Below are 19,514 nucleotides of genomic sequence, written 5' to 3'. Positions count from 1 at the left end.
GTGCTGACCTTGTGCTAAAAGGAAGGTGCTGCTAATGCAGTGACTCTTATTTGTAAAAGTGCCCTGCATGTGTGACATTATCCTTCCTTTGAGAAAAGGATATATTTCAGTATTCACCTCACCATATTTTTCAACAGTGACTTCATATAATTTTTATATTCATATAATTCATATAATTATACTTCATATAATTTTTAAAATTTCATTTATAAAATAAGATTATTTTCTGCATTTCTCCCACTTTATTCCTGTTAATAGAACTCAGTATTTTACTGTGATCAATTACTTTGTATATTTGATGAGTATCAACTGTTCTAGAATTGGCTGATTTTTATCAAGCAAGAAATACTCTCCTTGAAACTTTTAGTATTAGTCTTTATGTATAAGCATGAACAAAATGATAATCAGCTTATGTAATCTAGAAATGTTAAGGGGACTTTTAGTTCTATAATTTTAAGAATGTAATATCTTGGTCTGGCATTTTTAAATGCCATATTGTATAATTTTTATTACCTTTAAAATGTGTAATTGTTATATAAAATTTAAAACTCAACTATTTATATAAAATTTGAAAACTACTATTTCTTATCTATCACTATTCATGACTGTGGAAGAAAATTACATCATTCTCAGTCATGACTTCTAAGTATGATGTCCTTAAAAGAACTGTCTACACTCACGAACTCAAATTTTCTTTCCATTCACTCTTGATCTCATGCCAGTAAGTCTTCAGTTTCAGCACTCCTCCAAAGTTGTTTTTCTCAAGGTTATCACTAATTTTTTCTGTAACAAATCTAGGCATTTTTTCTTACACCTCATTTTATTTAATTTGTCAGCAATATTTGACCCTATGGAGGACCTCTTCTCCGTAACAGTGTCTTTGCGTGGCTTTCAGGACCTCCCTCCCTCAGGCTTCTCATCCTTTTCTTTCTACTCCATTCATTATGGTCTGTTTTGCTTGCTCCTCCTCATCTTTCACCTTTTGCACATTGTTGTCTCTCAGGTCTCAGTCCTAAATCTTATCTCTCCTCTCCCCTCCCCTCCCCTCCCCTCCCCTCCCCTCCTCTCCTCCTTGACAGTCTCACTCTGTTGCCCAGACTGGAGTTAGGTTGCACGATCTCAGCTCACTGCAACCTCCACCTCCTGGGTTCAAGTGATTCTCCTGCTTCAGTCGCCTAAGTAGCTGGAATTACAGGTGCGTGCCACTGTGCCTGGCTAATTTTTATATTTTTAGTAGAGACAGGGTTTCCCCATGTTGGCCAGGCTGGTCTCAAACTGCTGATCTCAGGGGATCCACCCACCTCGGCCTCCCAAAGTGCTGAGATTACAGGTGTGAGCCACTGCCCCCAGCCCCTTGTGACTTTTTCTACTGTGTATATGCTAGTGATTTCCAAATGTATGTCTCCAGCTCAGATCTCTCTCCTTAATTCCAGATCTCTATATCAGCCTGCCTACTTGACATCTCTCTTTGGGTATCACACACTTGTCAGACCCAAAATTGGGCTACTGATGGCCTTCCTGAAATCTACACCTCATGTAGTCTTTCCTACTTTGGTTAAGGGCAACTCTTCCAGTTGCTCTGCCAAAAACCTCGTTGTCATTCTTGACTCATCTTTCTCTCTCTCTGACACCTCACATCTAATCTCTCAGTAAATCTTGTCAGGTCTACCTGAAGAATGTATCCAGAAGCCAGTCATATCTTGTACATCTGAGCCACCATCATCTGCAGTCTAGATGAGTGTCATAGACTGGTAATTGATAGTCCTGGTTTAAAAAAAAAAACCCTTTAAATCAATTCTTAACTCAGTGGATGTATTTAAAACATAAGTCAAATTGTGTCATTCCTCTGCCCCAGCCCTTCTGATTGCCTCCCATTTCACTCTGAGTATGTGTCAAAGTTCCTCCTAATAACTAAAAGACAGTACACCATCTGCCATATTATCTCTCCTGCTTAAACTTCTATTTCTTATCTCCTTTGCTCTGCTTCAGCCACACTGAACTTCTTGCTATTCCTTATCTATCCCTAGTGCTTAAAGACTCCAAGCACACCTCTGTACTTGGCAGTTCCCTGTGTCTGGAATGCTTTTTCCCCAGATATCCTCCTAGCTTACTCTTTCCATTCCTTCAGTTCTTTATTTAAAATATCCTTTCTCAGCAGGGACTTTTCTGGCCATCCCAACTTTCCCACCACCCTCCCCCTCAAACACATAAACATTTCATTTTCCTGCTTTAGTTTTTCTCCTCTAACATACTGTATATTTTGCCTTATCTATTGTTGTTGTGTGTTTACCTCATTCTCTTCAATAGGATTTTTATTATTCACTACCATATCCTCACTGCCTAGGAAAAGGCCTAACATACTGGATGTAGCTACCTAGTAAATGCTTTTTTTTTTTTTTTTTTTTTTTTTGGAGACAGAGTCTCACTCTGTCTCTCAGGCTGGAGTGCAGTGGCACGATCTTGGCTCACTGCAAGCTCTGCCTCCCGGGTTCACACCATTCTCCTGCCTCAGCCTCCCGAGTAGCTGGGACTACAGGCGTCTGCCACCATGCCCAGCTAATTTTTTTGTATTTTTATTAGAGACGGGGTTTCACTGTGTTTCCCAGAATGGTCTCGATCTCCTGACCTTGTGATCTGCCCGCCTTGGGCTCCCAAAGTGCTGGGATTACAGGCGTGAGCCACCGCGCCCGGCCGTAAATCCTTATTAAATGAGTGAATGGAGTTTATCCTGGGTATATTGTTTGATTGATTCTCACTTTAAAAATGTTTGACATGGTTCATTCTAACAATTTTGGCTGGTAATTATATGCATTTTAATTATTCTTTTGGCTCTTTATAATATGCTACATTCTTTATATTAATCTTTTTTTATTTAGGGAGAAAAGCCCAATATTGTGGTTATTCACTATTTATTCTTTTACTGGTAATCATAATTGTAATTATGGTAAAATGAGTCAGAGGAATTGCAAACTTTACTGGTATTTTATCTAAAATAAATTTGAGTGGCAAATTTAATGGACTTACAAATTTTTTCCAAGGGATTATGAACCTTCGGGTGACTTCTTGTTGACATGGCTACAGGTCAGTTCTTTCCTGAGTTTGAGTCAACTTTAACCAGAAATTTTCTATTTAAAAGTTGCCTTCCATTAACTGTGTTCAAAATGAAACTTTTTATATTGTAGACTTAATTTTAAAGTTTTGGTCAAGATGAATCGGTTAAGGAAAACTCTCAGGAAGATCTTCTTTTTTTTGATATATAATCTTGTCTTAACCTGAAGAGTTCTCTGTATAATTTATATCTTAAAAACAATTGTTTTGTTTCTGTTTTTGGTATTTTTAGAAGCTTTTGCTCAAGTCCTAATATAATTTCCAGTAGGAGATTTTAGTCTCTTTGTCAGTTCATGTATGTATATGGTAGTGATATTCTCTCTTTTTAAATTCCTTTTCTTGTTCACTTTCTTCTCTGTACAATCATAGTAATAATTGTATGCATGTTTACCTCATTAAAAATTAATTACAATTTTCTGCTGGAAAATCCAACTTTTTATATTTTGACCAAATACTAGGCTAAAACTGAAGAAAATTTACGAGATCATTTTATTTTCAAACAAAATCATAACTAATCAAAAAATTGCTATTTTTGAAATATAAATAATGAAATTTAGAAATTAGATATTTCTAAGGATATCCCCGGTATAGTTTCACTTTGTGTCCACACCCAAATCTCATGTCAAATGGTAATTTTCAGGTGTTGAGAGAAAGATCTGGTGGAAGGTGATTGGATCATGGGGTCAGTACACCACCATGCTGTTCCCATGATAGTGAGTAAGTTCTCCACAAGAGCTGGTGGTTTCATAAGGGGCTCTTTCCCCTTCACTTATCTCTCTCCTGCCACCTTGTGAAGAAGATGTCTGCTTCCCCTTCCCCTTCCACCATGATTGTACATTTCCTGAGGCCTCCTCAGCCATGTGTAACTGTGAATCAATTAAGCCTCTTTCCTTTAGGAATTACCCAGTCTCAGATATTTCTTTATAGCAGTGTGAAAACAGACTAATACAAAGAATTGGTACCAGGGATAGTGGGGTACTATTATAAAGATAACCTGAAAATGTGGAAGCCACTTTGGAACTGAGTAACAGAAAGAGGTTTTAACAGTTTGGAGGGCTCAAAAGAAGACAGGAAGATGTGGGAAAGTTTGGAACTTCCTACAGACTTGTTGAATTTTTTTTTTTTTTTTTTTTTTTAACCAAAATGTTGATAGTGATATGGACCATGACGTCCAGGCTGAGGTGGTCTTAGATAGAGATAAGGAACTTTTTGGGAACTGGAACAAAGGTGACTCTTGCTCTGCTTTAGCAAAGAGACTCAAAGACATTTTGCCCCTGCCCTAGAAATCTGTGAAACTTTGAACTTGAGAGAGATGATTTCAGGTATCTGGTGGAAAAAATTTCTAAGCAGCAAAGCATTCCAAATGGTGACCTGGTTGATTCTGAAAGCATTCAGTTTTATGCATTCACAAAGAGATAGTTTTAAGTTGGAACTTATGTTTAAAAAGGAAGCAGAACATAAATTTGGAAAATTTGTAGTCTGACCATGGGGTAGAAAAGAAAAACAGCCCATTATATGGGGAGGAATGCAAGCTGGCCTGGGGAAAGTGTCTCCAGGGCACGTCAGAGATCTTCATGGCATCCACCCCCATCATAGGCCTGGAGGCCTAGAAGGAACAAATGGTTTCATGGGGTGGGCCCAGGGCCCTGCTACTGTGTGCAGCCTCAGGACTTGGTGCCCTGTGTTCAGCTGCTACAGGTACAGCTGTGACTAAAAGGGGCCAAGGTGCAGCTTAGCCTTTATGAATTACCTGGTCTTTGGTATTTGTTTTTAGCAGTGTGAAAGTGGACTAATATACTCTCCCTCAGGACATTTTCCTGACTTAACCTTTCATGTTATATGTGCCACAGCTATTTTCAAAACTTCATTTAAAGGTAAACATTATTATAGTGAATAATAGAAACAGAAATATAGCCCAACTACAATTATGATTTTCATGTTTAATAGTCATTGCCTATATTCAGTGGACTCCAGCTTTTTAATGTAGCATTCAAATGTAGCATAGCATTCATCTATTCTTAGCTTCCAGGTATTTTACACTTTTCCTTTCAAGTTTCTGATAAGCATCTAGACTTCATGTGCTTAATCTTTGTGCTCACGTTCTGTTTTCTGACTAGAATGGTTTTCTTAATGTTTTTTCCCAGTTGGGCTCCTCTTATATTTTGCCTCTTCTCTAAAGCCTTCCCTGTGCTAAAATATAACTTTTTATATATCAACTTTTATATAACACATTGTATTATAATTGAATATTACCTTGTTTTTGAAGCAGGGAATGCACATTTCCTTTTATGTTGTTTGCACTTCATAACCATTTTTTAAATTAATGAATTGAGATGGAAAAGAGTTGGAGTTTTACAAAATTATTATTTTTTGTTCATTGTCAATAGAGTTATTGAAAAACATCGACTTTTTATAGAGTTTTAAAAATAGTGGTTTTGCCTTGCATGTGAAGAAAGTAAAGAAACCTGAAAATAAAAAGCAGACCTCAAAATAATCTGTGATTACCCCCACGTTTGCAAAGGTCAATTTACTAACTCATGGTCTGCTACAAATAAATGATGACAGCAGTTTACGTGAAATAGATGAGGATGAAAGAAGGTAAAATGTATGTCTTATATAAAAAATCTCTGGGAATACCCCATCAAAAAGTGGGCAAAGAATATGAACAGACACTTCTCAAAGGAAGACATTTACATGGCCAACAAACATATGAAAAAAAGCTCATTATCACTGGTCATTAGAGAAATGCAAATCAAAACCACAATGAGATACCATCTCACGACAGTTAGAATGGTGATCATTAAAAAGTCAGGAAACAACAGATGCTAGAGAGGATGTGGAGAAATAGGAACGCTTTTACACTGTTGGTGGGAGTGTAAATTTGTTGAACCATTGTGGAAGACAGTGTGGCAACTCCTTAAGGATCTAGAACCAGAAATACCATTTGACCCAGCAATCCCATTACATGGTAAGTACCCAAAATATTATAAATCATTCTACTGTAAAGACACATGCACACTTATGTTTATTGCAGCACTATTTACAATAGCAAAGACTTGGAACCAACCCAAATGCCCATCAATGATAGACTAAATCAAGAAATTGTGGCACATATACACCATAGAGTACTGTGCAGCCACAAAAAAGGATGAGTTCATGTCCTTTCCAGGGACATGGAGGCAGCTGGAAACATCATTGTCAGCAAACTAACACAGGAATGGAAAACCAAACCGAACACTGCATATTCTCACTCATAAGTGGGAGTTGAACCATAACACATGGACACAGGGAAGGGAACTTCACACACTGGGGTCTGTCGGGCAAGGGGAGGGATAACAGGAAAAATACTTAATGCATGCGGGACTTAAAACCTAGATGACGGGTTGATAGGTGCAACAAATCACCATGGCACATGTATACCTATGTAACAAACCTGCACGTTCTCTACGTGTATCTCAGAATTTAAAAAAAAAAACGTAGGCTGGGCGCAATGGCTCATGCCTGTAATCCCAGCACTTTGGTAGCCCGAGGCAGGCAGATCACCTGAGGTTGGGAGTTTGAGACCAACCTGACCAATATGGTGAAACCCCGTCTCTACTAAAAATACAAAATTTGCCAGACATGGTGGCACATGCCTGTAATCCCAGCTACTTGGGAGGCTGAGGCAGGAGAATTGCTTGAACCTGGGTGATGGAGGTTGTAGTGAGCCAAGATCGCACCATTGCACTCCAGCCTGGGCAAGAAGAGTGAAACTTCATCTAAAAAAAAAAAAAAAGAAAAAAAAAAGAAAAAAATCTCCGGGAAGGAATGTTAACACTGATTACTTTCTTTTTGGAAATAGAATAATATAGTCTCTCAAAGCTGGAGAGTACTCAACTATATCAATGCTGTTGAAAGATTGATTACAATAAGTATTAGTGACTTTGACTAGGAGCAGTTTCAATAAACGGTAGCCATGGAACTCTGTAGTAGATGAACGTAGACAACTCTTGAGAGAAACTTTACCGGAAAAGGCAATAGAGAAATGGGCAGTAACTGAAAAAGAATGTGGGATTTTAGGGAGTTTTCTCTCTTTTTGTATTTCAGAACAGAAATTTTTAGAGTAGTATTATTATTTTGTTTTGCTTTTGGGAGTGATCCATAATAGAAGAACATGTTTATGAAATGTAATTTTGTTTACATGGTTGCATGTCTAAGCATTAGACAGCTTGATTCATTATCTTTTATGGGTGTTTAGCAAACTAATTGTCCTTAGAACTTCTATTCATGTATAGTTTTGTTTTGTTTTGTTTTCTGAGACAGAGTCTTGCACTGTCACTCAGGCTGGAGTGCAGTGGTGCGATCTTGGCTCACTGCAACTTCTGCCTCCCAGGTTCAAGCAGTTCTCCTGCCTCAGCCTCCCAAGTGGCTGGGACTACAGGCGTGTGCCACCATGCCTGGCTAATTTTTGTATTTTTAGTAGAGACGGGGTTTCACTACGTAGACCAGGCTGGTCTTGAACTCCTGACCTCAGGTGATCCACCCGCCTTGGCCTCCCAAAGTGCTAGGATTATAGGGGTGAGCCACCACACCTGGCCTATTCATGTATAGTTTTATGATTAGAGTTTTTTTTTCAGAATTGGTTCAGAAGTGTAACATGTTACTGTAACCGAACGTGTAGATGATGACCTAAAACTTGAACTATCATACACAGATTTTAAAAAATAATTATAATAAAAATCCACACACTTAGGCCATGATGAATAGAACTTAAATATTTCATTATAATTGTACATATTGCAGTACCTTTGACAGTAGCCATGATTTGCTGAGGTACTTATTCTAAAATATCAGGTGTATCAACTTCATAGTTGTTTAGATTCTGGGGAATAGGGAAGGATTTTGTTCATGAACTTGAGAAAAGCAAACTATTGACAAATCATTGCAGATTATTACTTCAGGATTGTAAAGTTCGAAAGCATCAGAACTGTGTTTCCCTGGGCCAACAGTATCATCAGCATGTATTGTGTGCCCAACAAGTATTTGTTGAATGCATGAATAAACAGTTGAAGAGATGCATGAATGCCACTGATGAATTTCTTTTAAAAAATAAATTTTTAGTGTTTTGAAAGTAGTAGTTTCCAAACTTGCCTCTGTATAAAGTCTTTTTAGTTTTTTAAAAGTGTAAGATTCAGAATTATTAGTTATAATTACAGCCAAAAATGTAATGATAATATGATTCATCTGAGATAATATAAGACTATCATATCTCTTAAAAACACTTGGAAATAAATATTACCTTCACAGGATATTGCAAAACACATGTTTTGGAGGCAGAATTACTGAGTTTCAATGTTGTGTAGACTACTGATCAGCTCTGTGGGCTGGGGAAATTGATATGGCCTTTCCATGCCTAGTTTCTCCCTTTATAGAATCTCTAATATGTTACCTACCTCACAGAATTGTTATGATAATTAAAATCAGCTTGACAAATGCACAGTGTTTAGAATGATGCATAGTGCCTGAAAAATAAGTCCTGAAAAGCTAATATTATCATTAAAAAGGGTTCCCCTCATATAAGAATGTAAGTAATACATTCCAAATAGGTTTTAGTGTCAGTAGAAGCTTGTTTTTATTGTAAAGGACAACAATGAGAAGTCCTGGTATATTTATTTCTTTTTATTATACTTTAAGTTCTAGGGTACATGTGCACAACGTGCAGGTTTGTTACATATGTATACATGTGCCATGTTGGTGTGCTGCACCCATTAACTCGTCATTTACATTAGGTATATCTCCTAATGCTATCCCTCCCTCCTACCCCTCCCCACAATAGGACCCAGTGTGTGATATTCCCCTTCCTGTGTCCAAGTGATCTCATTGTTCAATTCCCACCTATGAGTGAGAACATGTGGTATTTGGTTTTCTGTTCTTGCAATAGTTTGCTGAGAATGATGGTTTCCAGCTGCATCCGTGTCCCTACAAAGGACACAAATTCATCCATTTTTTCTTTTAATTTTAATTTTTATTTATTTTATTTTATTATTATTATTATAATTATACTTTAAGTTCTAGGGTGCATGTGCATAACGTGCAGGTTTGTTACATATGTATACTTGTGCCATGTTGGTGTGCTGCACCCATCAACTCGTCATTTACATCAGGTGTAACTCCCAGTGCAATCTCTCCCCCCTCCCCCCTCCCCATGATAGGCCCCAGTGTGTGATGTTCCCCTTCCCGAGTCCAAGTGATCTCATTGTTCAGTTCCCACCTATGAGTGAGAACATCTGTTCTTGCGATAGTTTGCTGAGAATGATGGTTTCCAGCTGCATCCATGTCCCTAAAAGGACACAAACTCATCCTTTTTTATGGCTGCATAGTATTCCATGGTGTATATGTGCCACATTTTCTTAATCCAGTCTGTCACTGATGGACATTTGGGTTGATTCCAAGTCTTTGCTATTGTGAATAGTGCTGCAATAAACATACATGTGCATGTGTCTTTATAGCAGCATGATTTATAATCCTTTGGGTATATCCCCAGTAATGGGATGGCTGGGTCAAATGGTATTTCTAGTTCTAGATCCTTGAGGAATCGCCACACTGTTTTCCACAATGGTTGAACTAGTTTATAATCCCACCAACAGTGTAAAAGTGTTGCTATTTCTCCACATCCTCTCCAGCACCTGTTGTTTCCTGATTATTTAATGATTGCCATTCTAACTGGTGTGAGATGGTATCTCATTGTGGTTTTGATTTGCATTTCTCTGATGTCCAGTGATGATGAGCATTTTTTCATGTGTCTGTTGGCTGTATGAACGTCTTCTTTTGAGAAATGTCTGTTCATATCCTTTGCCCACTTTTTGATGGGGTTGTTTGCTTTTTTCTTGTCAATTTGTTTGAGTTCTTTGTAGGTTCTGGATATTAGCCCTTTGTCAGATGAGTAGATTGCAAATATTTTCTCCCATTCTGTAGGTTGCCTGTTCACTCTGATAGTAGTTTCTTTTGCTGTGCAGAATCTCTTTAGTTTAATTAGATCCCATTTGTCAATTTTGGCTTTTGTTGCCGTTGCTTTTGGTGTTTTAGCCATAAAGTCCTTGCCCATGCCTATGTGCTGAATGGTATTCCCTAGGTTTTCTTCTAGGGTTTTTATGGTTTTAGGTTTAATAAGTCTCTAATCCATCTTGAATTAATTTCTGTATCAGGAGTAAGGAAAGATCCAGTTTCAGCTTTCTACTTATGGCTAGCCAATTTTCCCAACACCATTTATTAAATAGGGAATCCTTTCCCCATTTCTTGTTTTTCTCAGGTTTGTCAAAGATCAGATGGCTGTATATATGTGGTATTATTTCTGAGGGCTCTGTTCTGTTCTATTCGCCAATATCTTTGTTTTGGTACCAGTACCATGCTGTTTTGGTTGCTGTAGCCTTGTAGTATAGTTTGAAGTGAGGTAGCATGATGCCTCCAGCTTTGCTCTTTTGGCTTAGGATTTTCTTGGCAATGCGGGGTCTTTTGTGGTTCCATATGAACTTTAAAGCAGTTTTTTCCAATTCTGTGAAGAAAGTCATTGGTAGCTTAATGGGGATGGCATTGAATCTATAAATTACTTTGGGCAGTATGGCCATTTTCACAATATTGATTCTTCCTATCCATGAGCGTGGTATGTTCTTCCATTTGTTTGTGTCCTCTTGTATTTCACTGAGCAGTGGTTTGTAGTTCTCCTTGAAGATGTCCTTTACATCCCTTGTAAGTTGGATTCCTAGGTATTTGATTCTCTTTGAAGCAATTGTGAATGGAAGTTCATTCATGATTTGGCTCTCTGTTTATCTGTTACTGGTGTATATGAATGCTTGTGATTTTTCCACATTGATTTTGTATCCTGAGACTTTGCTGAAGTTGCTTATCAACTTAAGGGAATTTTGGGCTGAGACAATGGGGTTTTCTAAATATATAATCATGTTATCTGCAAACAGGGACAATTTGACTTCTTCCTTTCCTAACTGAATACCCTTTATTTCTTTCTCTTGCCTGATTGCCTTAGCCAGAACTTCCAACACTATGTTGAATAGGAGTGGTGAGAGAGGGCCTCCTTGTCTTGTGCCAGTTTTCAAAGGGAAGTCTTCCAGTTTTTGCCCATTCAGGATGATATTGGCTGTGGGTTTATCATAAATAGCTCTTATTATTTTGAGATACATTCCATCAATACCGAATTTATTGAGAGTTTTTAGCATGAAGGGCTGTTGAATTTTGTCAAAGGCCTTTTCTGCATCTATTGAGATAATCATGTGGTTTTTGTCTTTGGTTCTGTTTATATGCTGGATTACATTTTTTGATTTGTGTGTGTTGAACCAGCCTTGCATCCCAGGGATGAAGCCCACTTGATCATCATGGTGGATTAGCATTTTTATGTGCTGCTGGATTTGGTTTGCCAGTATTTTATTGAGGATTTTTGCATCAATGTTCATCAGGGATATTGGTCTAAAGTTCTCTTTCTTTGTTGTATCTCTGCCAGGCTTTGGTATCAGGATGGTGTTGGCCTTGTAAAATGAGTTAGGGAGGATTCCCTCTTTTTCTATTAGTTTCAGAGGGAATGGTACCAACTCCTCCTTGTACCTCTGGTAGAATTCGGCTGTGAATCCATCTGGTCCTGGACTTTTTTTGGTTGGTAGGCTATTAATTATTGCCTCAATTTCAGAGCCTGCTATGGGTCTATTCAGGGATTCAACTTCTTCCTGGTTTAGTCTTGGGAGAGTGTAAGCGTCCAGGAAATTATCCATTTCTCTGGCTTTTCTAGTTTATTTGCGTAGAGGTGTTTATAGTATTCTCTGATGGTAGTTTTTATTTCTGTGGGGTCGGTGGTGATATCCCCTTTATCATTTTTTATTGCATCTCTTTGATTCTTCTCTCTTTTCTTCTTTATTAGTCTTGCTAGTGGTCTATCAATTTTGCTGATCTTTTCAAAAAACCAGCTCCTGGATTCATTGATTTTTTGGAGGGTTTTTTGTATCTCTATCTCCTTCAGTTCTGCTCTGATTTTAGTTATTTCTTGCCTTCTGCTAGCTTTTGAATGTGTTTGCTCTTGCTTCTCTAGTTCTTTTAATTGTGATGTTAGAGTGTCAATTTTAGATCCTTCTAGCTTTCTCTTGTGGGCATTTAGTGCTATAAATTTCCCTCTACACACTGCTTTAAATGTGTCCCAGGGATTCTGGTATGTTGTATCTTTGTTCTCCTTGGCTTCAAAGAACATCTTTATTTCTGCCTTCATTTCGTTGTGTACCCAGTAGTCATTCAGGAGCAGGCTGTTCAATTTCCATGTAGTTGAGCAGTGTTGATTGAGTTTCTTAGTCCTAAGTTCTAGTTTGATTGCACTGTGGTCTGAGAGACAGTTTGTTATAATTTCTGTTCTTGTACATTTGCTGAGGAGTGCTTTACTTCCAATTATGTGGTCAATTTTGGAATAAGTGCGATGTGGTGCTGAGAAGAATGTATATTCTGTTGATTTGGGGTGGAGAGTTCTGTAGATGTCTTTTAGGTCTACTTGGTACAGAGTTGAGTTCAATTCCTGGATATTCTTGTAAACTTTCTGTCTCATTGATCTGTCTAATGTTGACAGTGGGGTGTTAAAGTCTCCCATTATTATTGTGTGGGAATCTAAGTCTCTTTGTAAGTCTCTAGGGACATGCTTTATGAATCTGGGTGCTCCTGTGTTGGGTGCATGTATATTTAGGATAGTTAGCTCTTCCTGGTGAATTGATCCCTTTACCATTATGTAGTGGCTTTCTTTGTCTCTTTTGATCTTTGATGGTTTAAAGTCTGTTTTATCAGAGACTAGGATTGCAACCCCTGCTTTTTTTTGTTTTCCATTTGCTTGGTAGATCTTCCTCCATCCCTTTATTTTGAGCCTATGTGTGTCTCTGCGTGTGAGATGGGTCTCCTGAATACAGCAAACTGATGGGTCTTGACTCTTTATCCAGTTTGCCAGTCTGTGTCTTTTTTTTTTTTTTTTTTGAGATGGAGTCTCGCTCTGCCGCCCAGGTTGGAGTGCAGTGGCTGGATCTCAGCTCACTGCAAGCTCCGCCTCCCGGGTTTACGCCATTCTCCTGTCTCAGCCTCCCGAGTAGCTGGGATTACAGGTGCCCACCACCTCGCCTGGCTAGTTTTTTGTATTTTTAGTAGAGATGGGGTTTCACTGTGTTAGCCAGGATGGTCTCGATCTCCTGATCTCGTGATCCGCCCGTCTCGGACTCCCAAAGTGCTGGTATTACAGGCTTGAACCACTGTGCCCGGCGAAGTCTGTGTCTTTTAATTGGACCATTTAGTCCATTTACATTTAAGGTTAATATTGTTATGTGTGAACTTGATCCTGCCATTATGATATTAGTTGGTTATTTTGCTCGTTAGTTGATGCAGTTTCTTCCCAGCATCAATGGACTTTACATGTTGGCATGTTTTTGCAATGGCTGGTACCTGTTGTTCCTTTCCATGTTTATTGCTTCCTTCAGGATCTCTTGTAGGGCAGGCCTTGTGGTGACAAAATCTCTAAGCATTTGCTTGTCTGTAAAGGATTTTATTTCTGCTTCTCTTACAAAACTTAGTTTGGCTGCATATGAAATTCTGGATTGAAAATTCTTTTCTTAAAAATGTTGAATATTGGCCCCCACTCTCTTCTGGCTTGGAGAGTTTCTACCGAGAGGTCTGCTGTTAGTCTGATGGGCTTCCCCTTTTGGGTAACCTGAGCTTTCTCTCTGGCTGTCCTTAACATTTTTTCCTTCACTTCAACTTTGGTGAATCTGACAATTATGTGTCTTGGACGTGCTCTTCTTGAGGAGTATCTTTGTGATGTTCTCTGTATTTCCTGAATTTGAATGTTGGCCTGCCTTAGTAGGTTGGGGATGTTCTCCTGGATGATATCCTGCAGAGTGTTTTCTAACTTGGTTCCATTTTCCCTGTCACTTTCAGGCACACCAATCAGATGTAGATTTGGTCTTTTCACATAATCCCATATTTCCTGGAGGCTTTGTTCATTTCTTTTTACTCTTTTTTTGTCTTCACTTCTCTTCTTGCTTCATTTCATCCATTTGATCTTCAATCTCTGATACTCTTTCTTCCAGTTGATTGAGTCGGTCACTGACGCTTGTGCATTTGCCACGTAGTTGTCATGTTATGGTTTTCATCTCTATCAGTTCTTTTAAGGACTTCTCTACATTGGTTATTCTAGTTAGCCATTCATGAAATCTTTTTGCAAGGTTTTTAGTTTCTTCGCACTGATTACATAGTTTCTCCTTTAGCTCTGAGAAGTTTGATTGACTGAAGCCTTCTCTCAACTCATCAAAGTCATTCTCCATCCAGCTTTGTTCCGTTGCTGGCAATGAGCTGCGTTCCTTTGGAGGGGGAGATACGCTCTGATTTTTTGAATTTCCAGCTTTTCTGCACTGCTTTCCCCCCATGTTTGTGGTTTTATCTGCCTTTGGTCTTTGATGATGGTTATGTACTGATGGGGTTTTGGTGTGGGTATCCTTCCTGTTTGTTAGTTTTCCTTCTAACAGTCCGGACCCTCAGCTGCAGGTCTTTTGGAGTTTGCTTGATGTCCACTCCAGACCCTGTTTGCCTGGGTATCAGCAGTGGAGGCTGCAGAAGATAGAATATTGCTGAACAGTGAGTGTTGCTGTCTGATTCTTGCTCTGGAAGCCTCGTCTCAGGGGTGTACCCAGCCCTGTGAGGTGTGAGGTCTTGGTCTGCACCTAGTGGTGGATGTCTCCCAGTTAGGGTACTCAGGGGTCAGTGACCCACTTGAGTAGGCAATCTGTCCATTGTCAGATCTCAACCTCCGTGCTGGGAGATCCATTGCTCTCTTCAAAGCTGTCAGACAGGGACATTTACCTCTGCCGAGGTTTCTGCTGCTTTTTGTTTAGCTATGCCCTGTCTCCAGATGTGGAATCTACAGAGGCAGGCAGGCCTCCTTGAGCTGTGGTGGGCTCCACCCAATTCGAGCTTACCAGTGGCTTTGTTTACCTACTTAAGCCTCAGCAATGGCAGGTGCCCCTCCCCCAGCCTCGCTGCCGCCTTGCAGTTAGATCTCAGACTGCTGTGCTAGAAATGAGGGAGGCTCTGTGGGCATGGGACCCCCAGGCCAGGTTTGGGATATAATCTCCTGGTGTGCTGTTTGCTAAGACCCTTGGTAAAGCGCAGTATTAGGGTGGGAGTTACCTGATTTTCCAGGCGTTGTGTGTCTCACTTTCCTTTGGCTAGGAAAAGGAATTCCCTTCCCCCTTGCACTTCCCAGGTGAGGTCATGCCTCGCCCTGCTTCAGCTCCTGCTGGTCAGGCTGCACCCACGGACCAGCAGCAACTTTCTGACATGCCCCAGTGAGATCAACCTGGTACCTCAGTTGAAAATGCAGAAATCACCCATTTTCTGTGTTGCTCATGCTGGGAACTGGAGGCTGGAGCTGTTCCTATTTGGCCATCTTGGGTGCACCCCCTGGTATATTTATTTCTATCACGTAATACAAGTAATGTGTTTTTCCTTTTGCCTTGACTGTCAGAAAGCTTGATCTACATCTATTTCTTTGTAATGATATTATTACCATATTTTGTCTCCCTTAATGTTACTCTTTCTGTTTATAGTTTAATTCCCCTTGTGGAAAATAATTATATTTACATTACCTGTTAAAAATGACCTGAACACTTAACAAAAAGAAGAAATAACTTATAAATGCATTGATTTTATATAATAAAATTAATAGTTTTGGACATTCTTTGTATTTTATGTGTTTACTATTTGTCTAAAAGGAATTGTTTTTTTTTTTCAGGCCTGAAAAGAAATTTAATGAAAAGAACAAGGTATTGTAAAATTAAATTATCTAAAACATTACTGTTAAGAAAAAAACACATTATAAAAGGTACAGTGAGAATCTTTTGTTATAAAGACATTTAGTTAGAAAGAAAGGACTTGGACGGGCATGATGTTTCACGCCTGTAATCCCAGCACTTTGGGAGACCCAGGCAGGCGGATCACAAGGTCAGGAGTTTGAGACCAGCCTGGACAACATGGTGAAATCCTGTCTTTACTAAAAATACAAAAATTAACCGGGCATGGTGGCATATGCTTGTAATCCCAGCTACTCGGGAGGCTGAGGGAGGAGAATTGCTTGAACTTGGGAAGTGGAGGTTGTAGTGAGCTGAGATGGCGCTATTGCACTCCAGCTTGGGTAACAGAGCGAGACTCTGTCTCAAAGCAAAAAAAAAAAAAAAGGAAAAGAAAAGGGCTTAGGGAAAGAAAAAGGGGCTTAAGAAAGAGTCGCCATTTATAACGGAACCCTTTTAATAAAAATCTGTTGTTTTAAGAAGTGCCTGTGGTTTTGTTCATATAAAAAGATGAATAAATACCACTTTTGTACATCTACTATATTCTGTAAATATTTTGAGGGCATTTGAAGCAGTATTATTTATCTTACAGGTCAAAAGCGAAATACATTCAGTGGATGACCTGGATGACATAATGTGGCCATCTGAGATAGCCTCAGAAGATTATGATTTGCTTTACCCTAATTATGAGACTTTTATGTTGCTCGCTGAACAACTCAAAATGGATTTTAATGGTAGGACCATTGCATAAGTAGAATGAGTTTTTATGTATCCTACAGTAATATTCACACACATTGCTTAGCATTGCACTATAGAACACTGATGTGTTACAGTGTTGCTTATCTCAGAAATATGTTTAACGTTAAAATAGACTGATAAATAATGTATATTGTATACCAAAGAGCTATGATAACTCCACTGTACCTTTCTCAGTATGAAGGGCAGTACCAGCCTTTTTGTTAACTCTGCTTCTCTCGTATGCCTTCTTCCCAGATCAGGTTACCATTCTCTCGCACTCGGAATACTGCAATAACCTTAGAACTGTTTTTCCCACTACCCCACTTCCTGAGACCATGGTCTACTCTGAAACTATAATTATTAATTTTTAAAAATTCAGATCTGTTGTTGTCTCTTGCTTATAACTCAGCTTACCACTTGCCATTGCTATAAGGTTAAGATTTGAATACTCGAGCTCTCTCCTGCATCATTTAATACACTTTTTTCCTCTGTGTCCTAGCCATTGTCTTAGATGTTTATTCCTGCAACTGATAGCTTTAGTGAGGTATAACTGATACACGATAGACTGCACATATATAAGATGTACAATTTGATAAGTTTTGGCATATGTATGCACATGCGAAGCCATCACCATAATCAAGAGCGATAACATACCCATCATCCATAAAAGTGTCTTCCTGTCTCTTTGTATTCCTGTATTGAGAAACTACTAAATGTTTAAGTATTTGTGCTATTTTCCATTCCCATCAGCAGTATATGACAATTCTCATTGTTCCATATCATCACGAGCTCTTAGTATTGCTGTTTATTAGTTTTTAGCTTTTAGCTATTCCAATGGGTGCGTGTTGTGCATGTCACTATGGTGTGAATGTGCATTACCCTAAGGACTAAGAATGTTGAACATCTTCCCGAGTGCTTTATTTGCCACCTGTATATCTTCTTTAGTTAAATGTCTTTTCCAATCAGGAGAGCTTATAAAGAATTAAAAATTAGATAGTTTTTACTCTTATTTCTTGAGTTTTAAGAGTTTTTTTTAAAAAATAGATTCTAGATATCATTCCTTTATTATGCTTTTTGGAAGGATTTTTTCCCAGTTTGTGGCTTGGCCTTTTGTTTTCTTAATATATTTTAAAGAGAAGGAGTTTTTCATTTTGATGAAGTCTGATATATTTGTTCATTTAATTATGGATTTTGCTTTTTGTCTCATATCTAAAAAAAGTCTTTGTCTAGCACAAGGTCCCATAGATTTTCTTCTCTGCTTTCTTGAATAATTTTTGTAGTTTTAGGTCTTACATTTGTATCTGTGATCCACATTGTGTACATTTTTGCTTATGGAGTGAGGTGTGGATGCAAGTTCATTTTATGGATGTGGATATCGAATTGTTCCAGGCACATATGTTGAAAAGGCTGTCCTTTCTCCACTACATTGCTATCGTGCATTTGTGAAAAATAAGTTGGCTATATGTGGGTCTATTTCTGGACTATTTGTTGTGTTCCATTGATCTACATATTCTTCTAGAGTTACACTGATAAACCAATCATAAGTTGAAAATCCATTTAATACCCCAATAGGCCATGCACGGTGGCTCATGCCTGTAATCCCAGCACTTTGGGAGGTTGAGACGGGCAGATCACGAGGTCAGGAGACTCAGACCATCCTGGCTAACACAGTGAAACCCTGTCTCTACTAAAAATACAAAAAAATTAGCCAGGCGTGGTGGCGGGTGCCTGTAGTCCCAGCTACTTGGGAGGCTGAGGCAGGAGAATGGTGTGAACCCTGGAGATGGAGCTTGCAGTGAGATGAGATAGCACCACTGCACTCCAGCCTGGGTGACAGAGTGAGACTCTGTCTCAAAAAAACAACAACAACAACAACAACAACAACAACAAAAACCCAATAAACCCATCGTATAGTTAAAAAATTCTAAGTAGAACCATCTTAAATTAGGGACTGTCTGTATCTGGCTTGCTTTATATAGCATCCCTAATCCAAAATCCAAAATCCAAAATCCAAAATCAGAAATGCTCCAAAATCCAAAACTTTTTGAGTGCCAACATGATGCAACAAGTAGAAAATTTCACACTAGACCTCAGGTACACAAACTTTCATTTGCAAATTTACTGAAAGTATTTCATAAAATAACCTTTAAGCTCTGTGTATAAGGTGTATGTGACATAAGTGTATTTGTGTTTAGACTTGGGTTCCATCCTCGAGATATCTCATTATATATGTGCAAATATTCCAAAACCCAAAACACTTTTGGTACCACACACTTTGAGAGATATTCCACCTGTAATAGTAACACACTGTTTTCATTACTACATATTTATACTAGATCTTAACATCAGTCCTTCGGTTTTCTTTGGTTTTAAGGGTTATTTTTGACTATGCTGGATGTTTTGCATTTCCACATGAGTTTTGGAATCGGATTGTTAATTTTTTTTTTTAAAAGTCTGCTGTCGGCCAGGTGCAGTGGCTCACACCTGTAATCCCAGCACTTTGGGAGCCCAAGGCGGGCGGATCACCTGAGGTCAGGAGTTTGGGACCAGCCTGACCAAAATGGAGAAACCCCGTCTCTACTAAAAACACAAAATTAGCCAGGTGTGGTGGCACATGCCTGTAATCCCAGCTACTCGGGAGGCTGAGGCAGGAGAGAATCACTTGAACCGAGGAGGTGGAGCTTGCAGTGAGCCGAGATGGTGCCATTGAACTCCAGCCTGGGCAACAAGAGTGAAACTCCATCTCAAAAAAACAAAAAAACAAAAAACAAAAAGCCTGCTGTCCTTCTGGGAATTACACTGAGTTTGTGTTGAATCTATACA

At 38.8% G+C, this 19,514-nt stretch overlaps 1 protein-coding gene across 1 annotated transcript in view; it reads left to right on the top strand.

Annotated features, from left to right (window-relative positions):
- POTEA (POTE ankyrin domain family member A) overlaps nucleotides 1-19,514 on the top strand; it is a 63,717-nt gene that overhangs the window by 32,174 nt on the left and 12,029 nt on the right. Inside the window, exons 10-11 of the mRNA XM_031669543.1 lie at nucleotides 15,899-15,929; nucleotides 16,546-16,687. Of these exons, the coding sequence (XP_031525403.1) occupies nucleotides 15,899-15,929; nucleotides 16,546-16,687 (173 nt within the window). The remainder of the gene's footprint in view (nucleotides 1-15,898; nucleotides 15,930-16,545; nucleotides 16,688-19,514) is intronic.

This window comes from Papio anubis, chromosome 8, assembly GCF_008728515.1.
Source record: "Papio anubis isolate 15944 chromosome 8, Panubis1.0, whole genome shotgun sequence".
Classification (NCBI taxonomy): Eukaryota; Metazoa; Chordata; class Mammalia; order Primates; family Cercopithecidae; genus Papio; species Papio anubis.
This window is presented reverse-complemented; position numbering and strand designations above follow the sequence as displayed.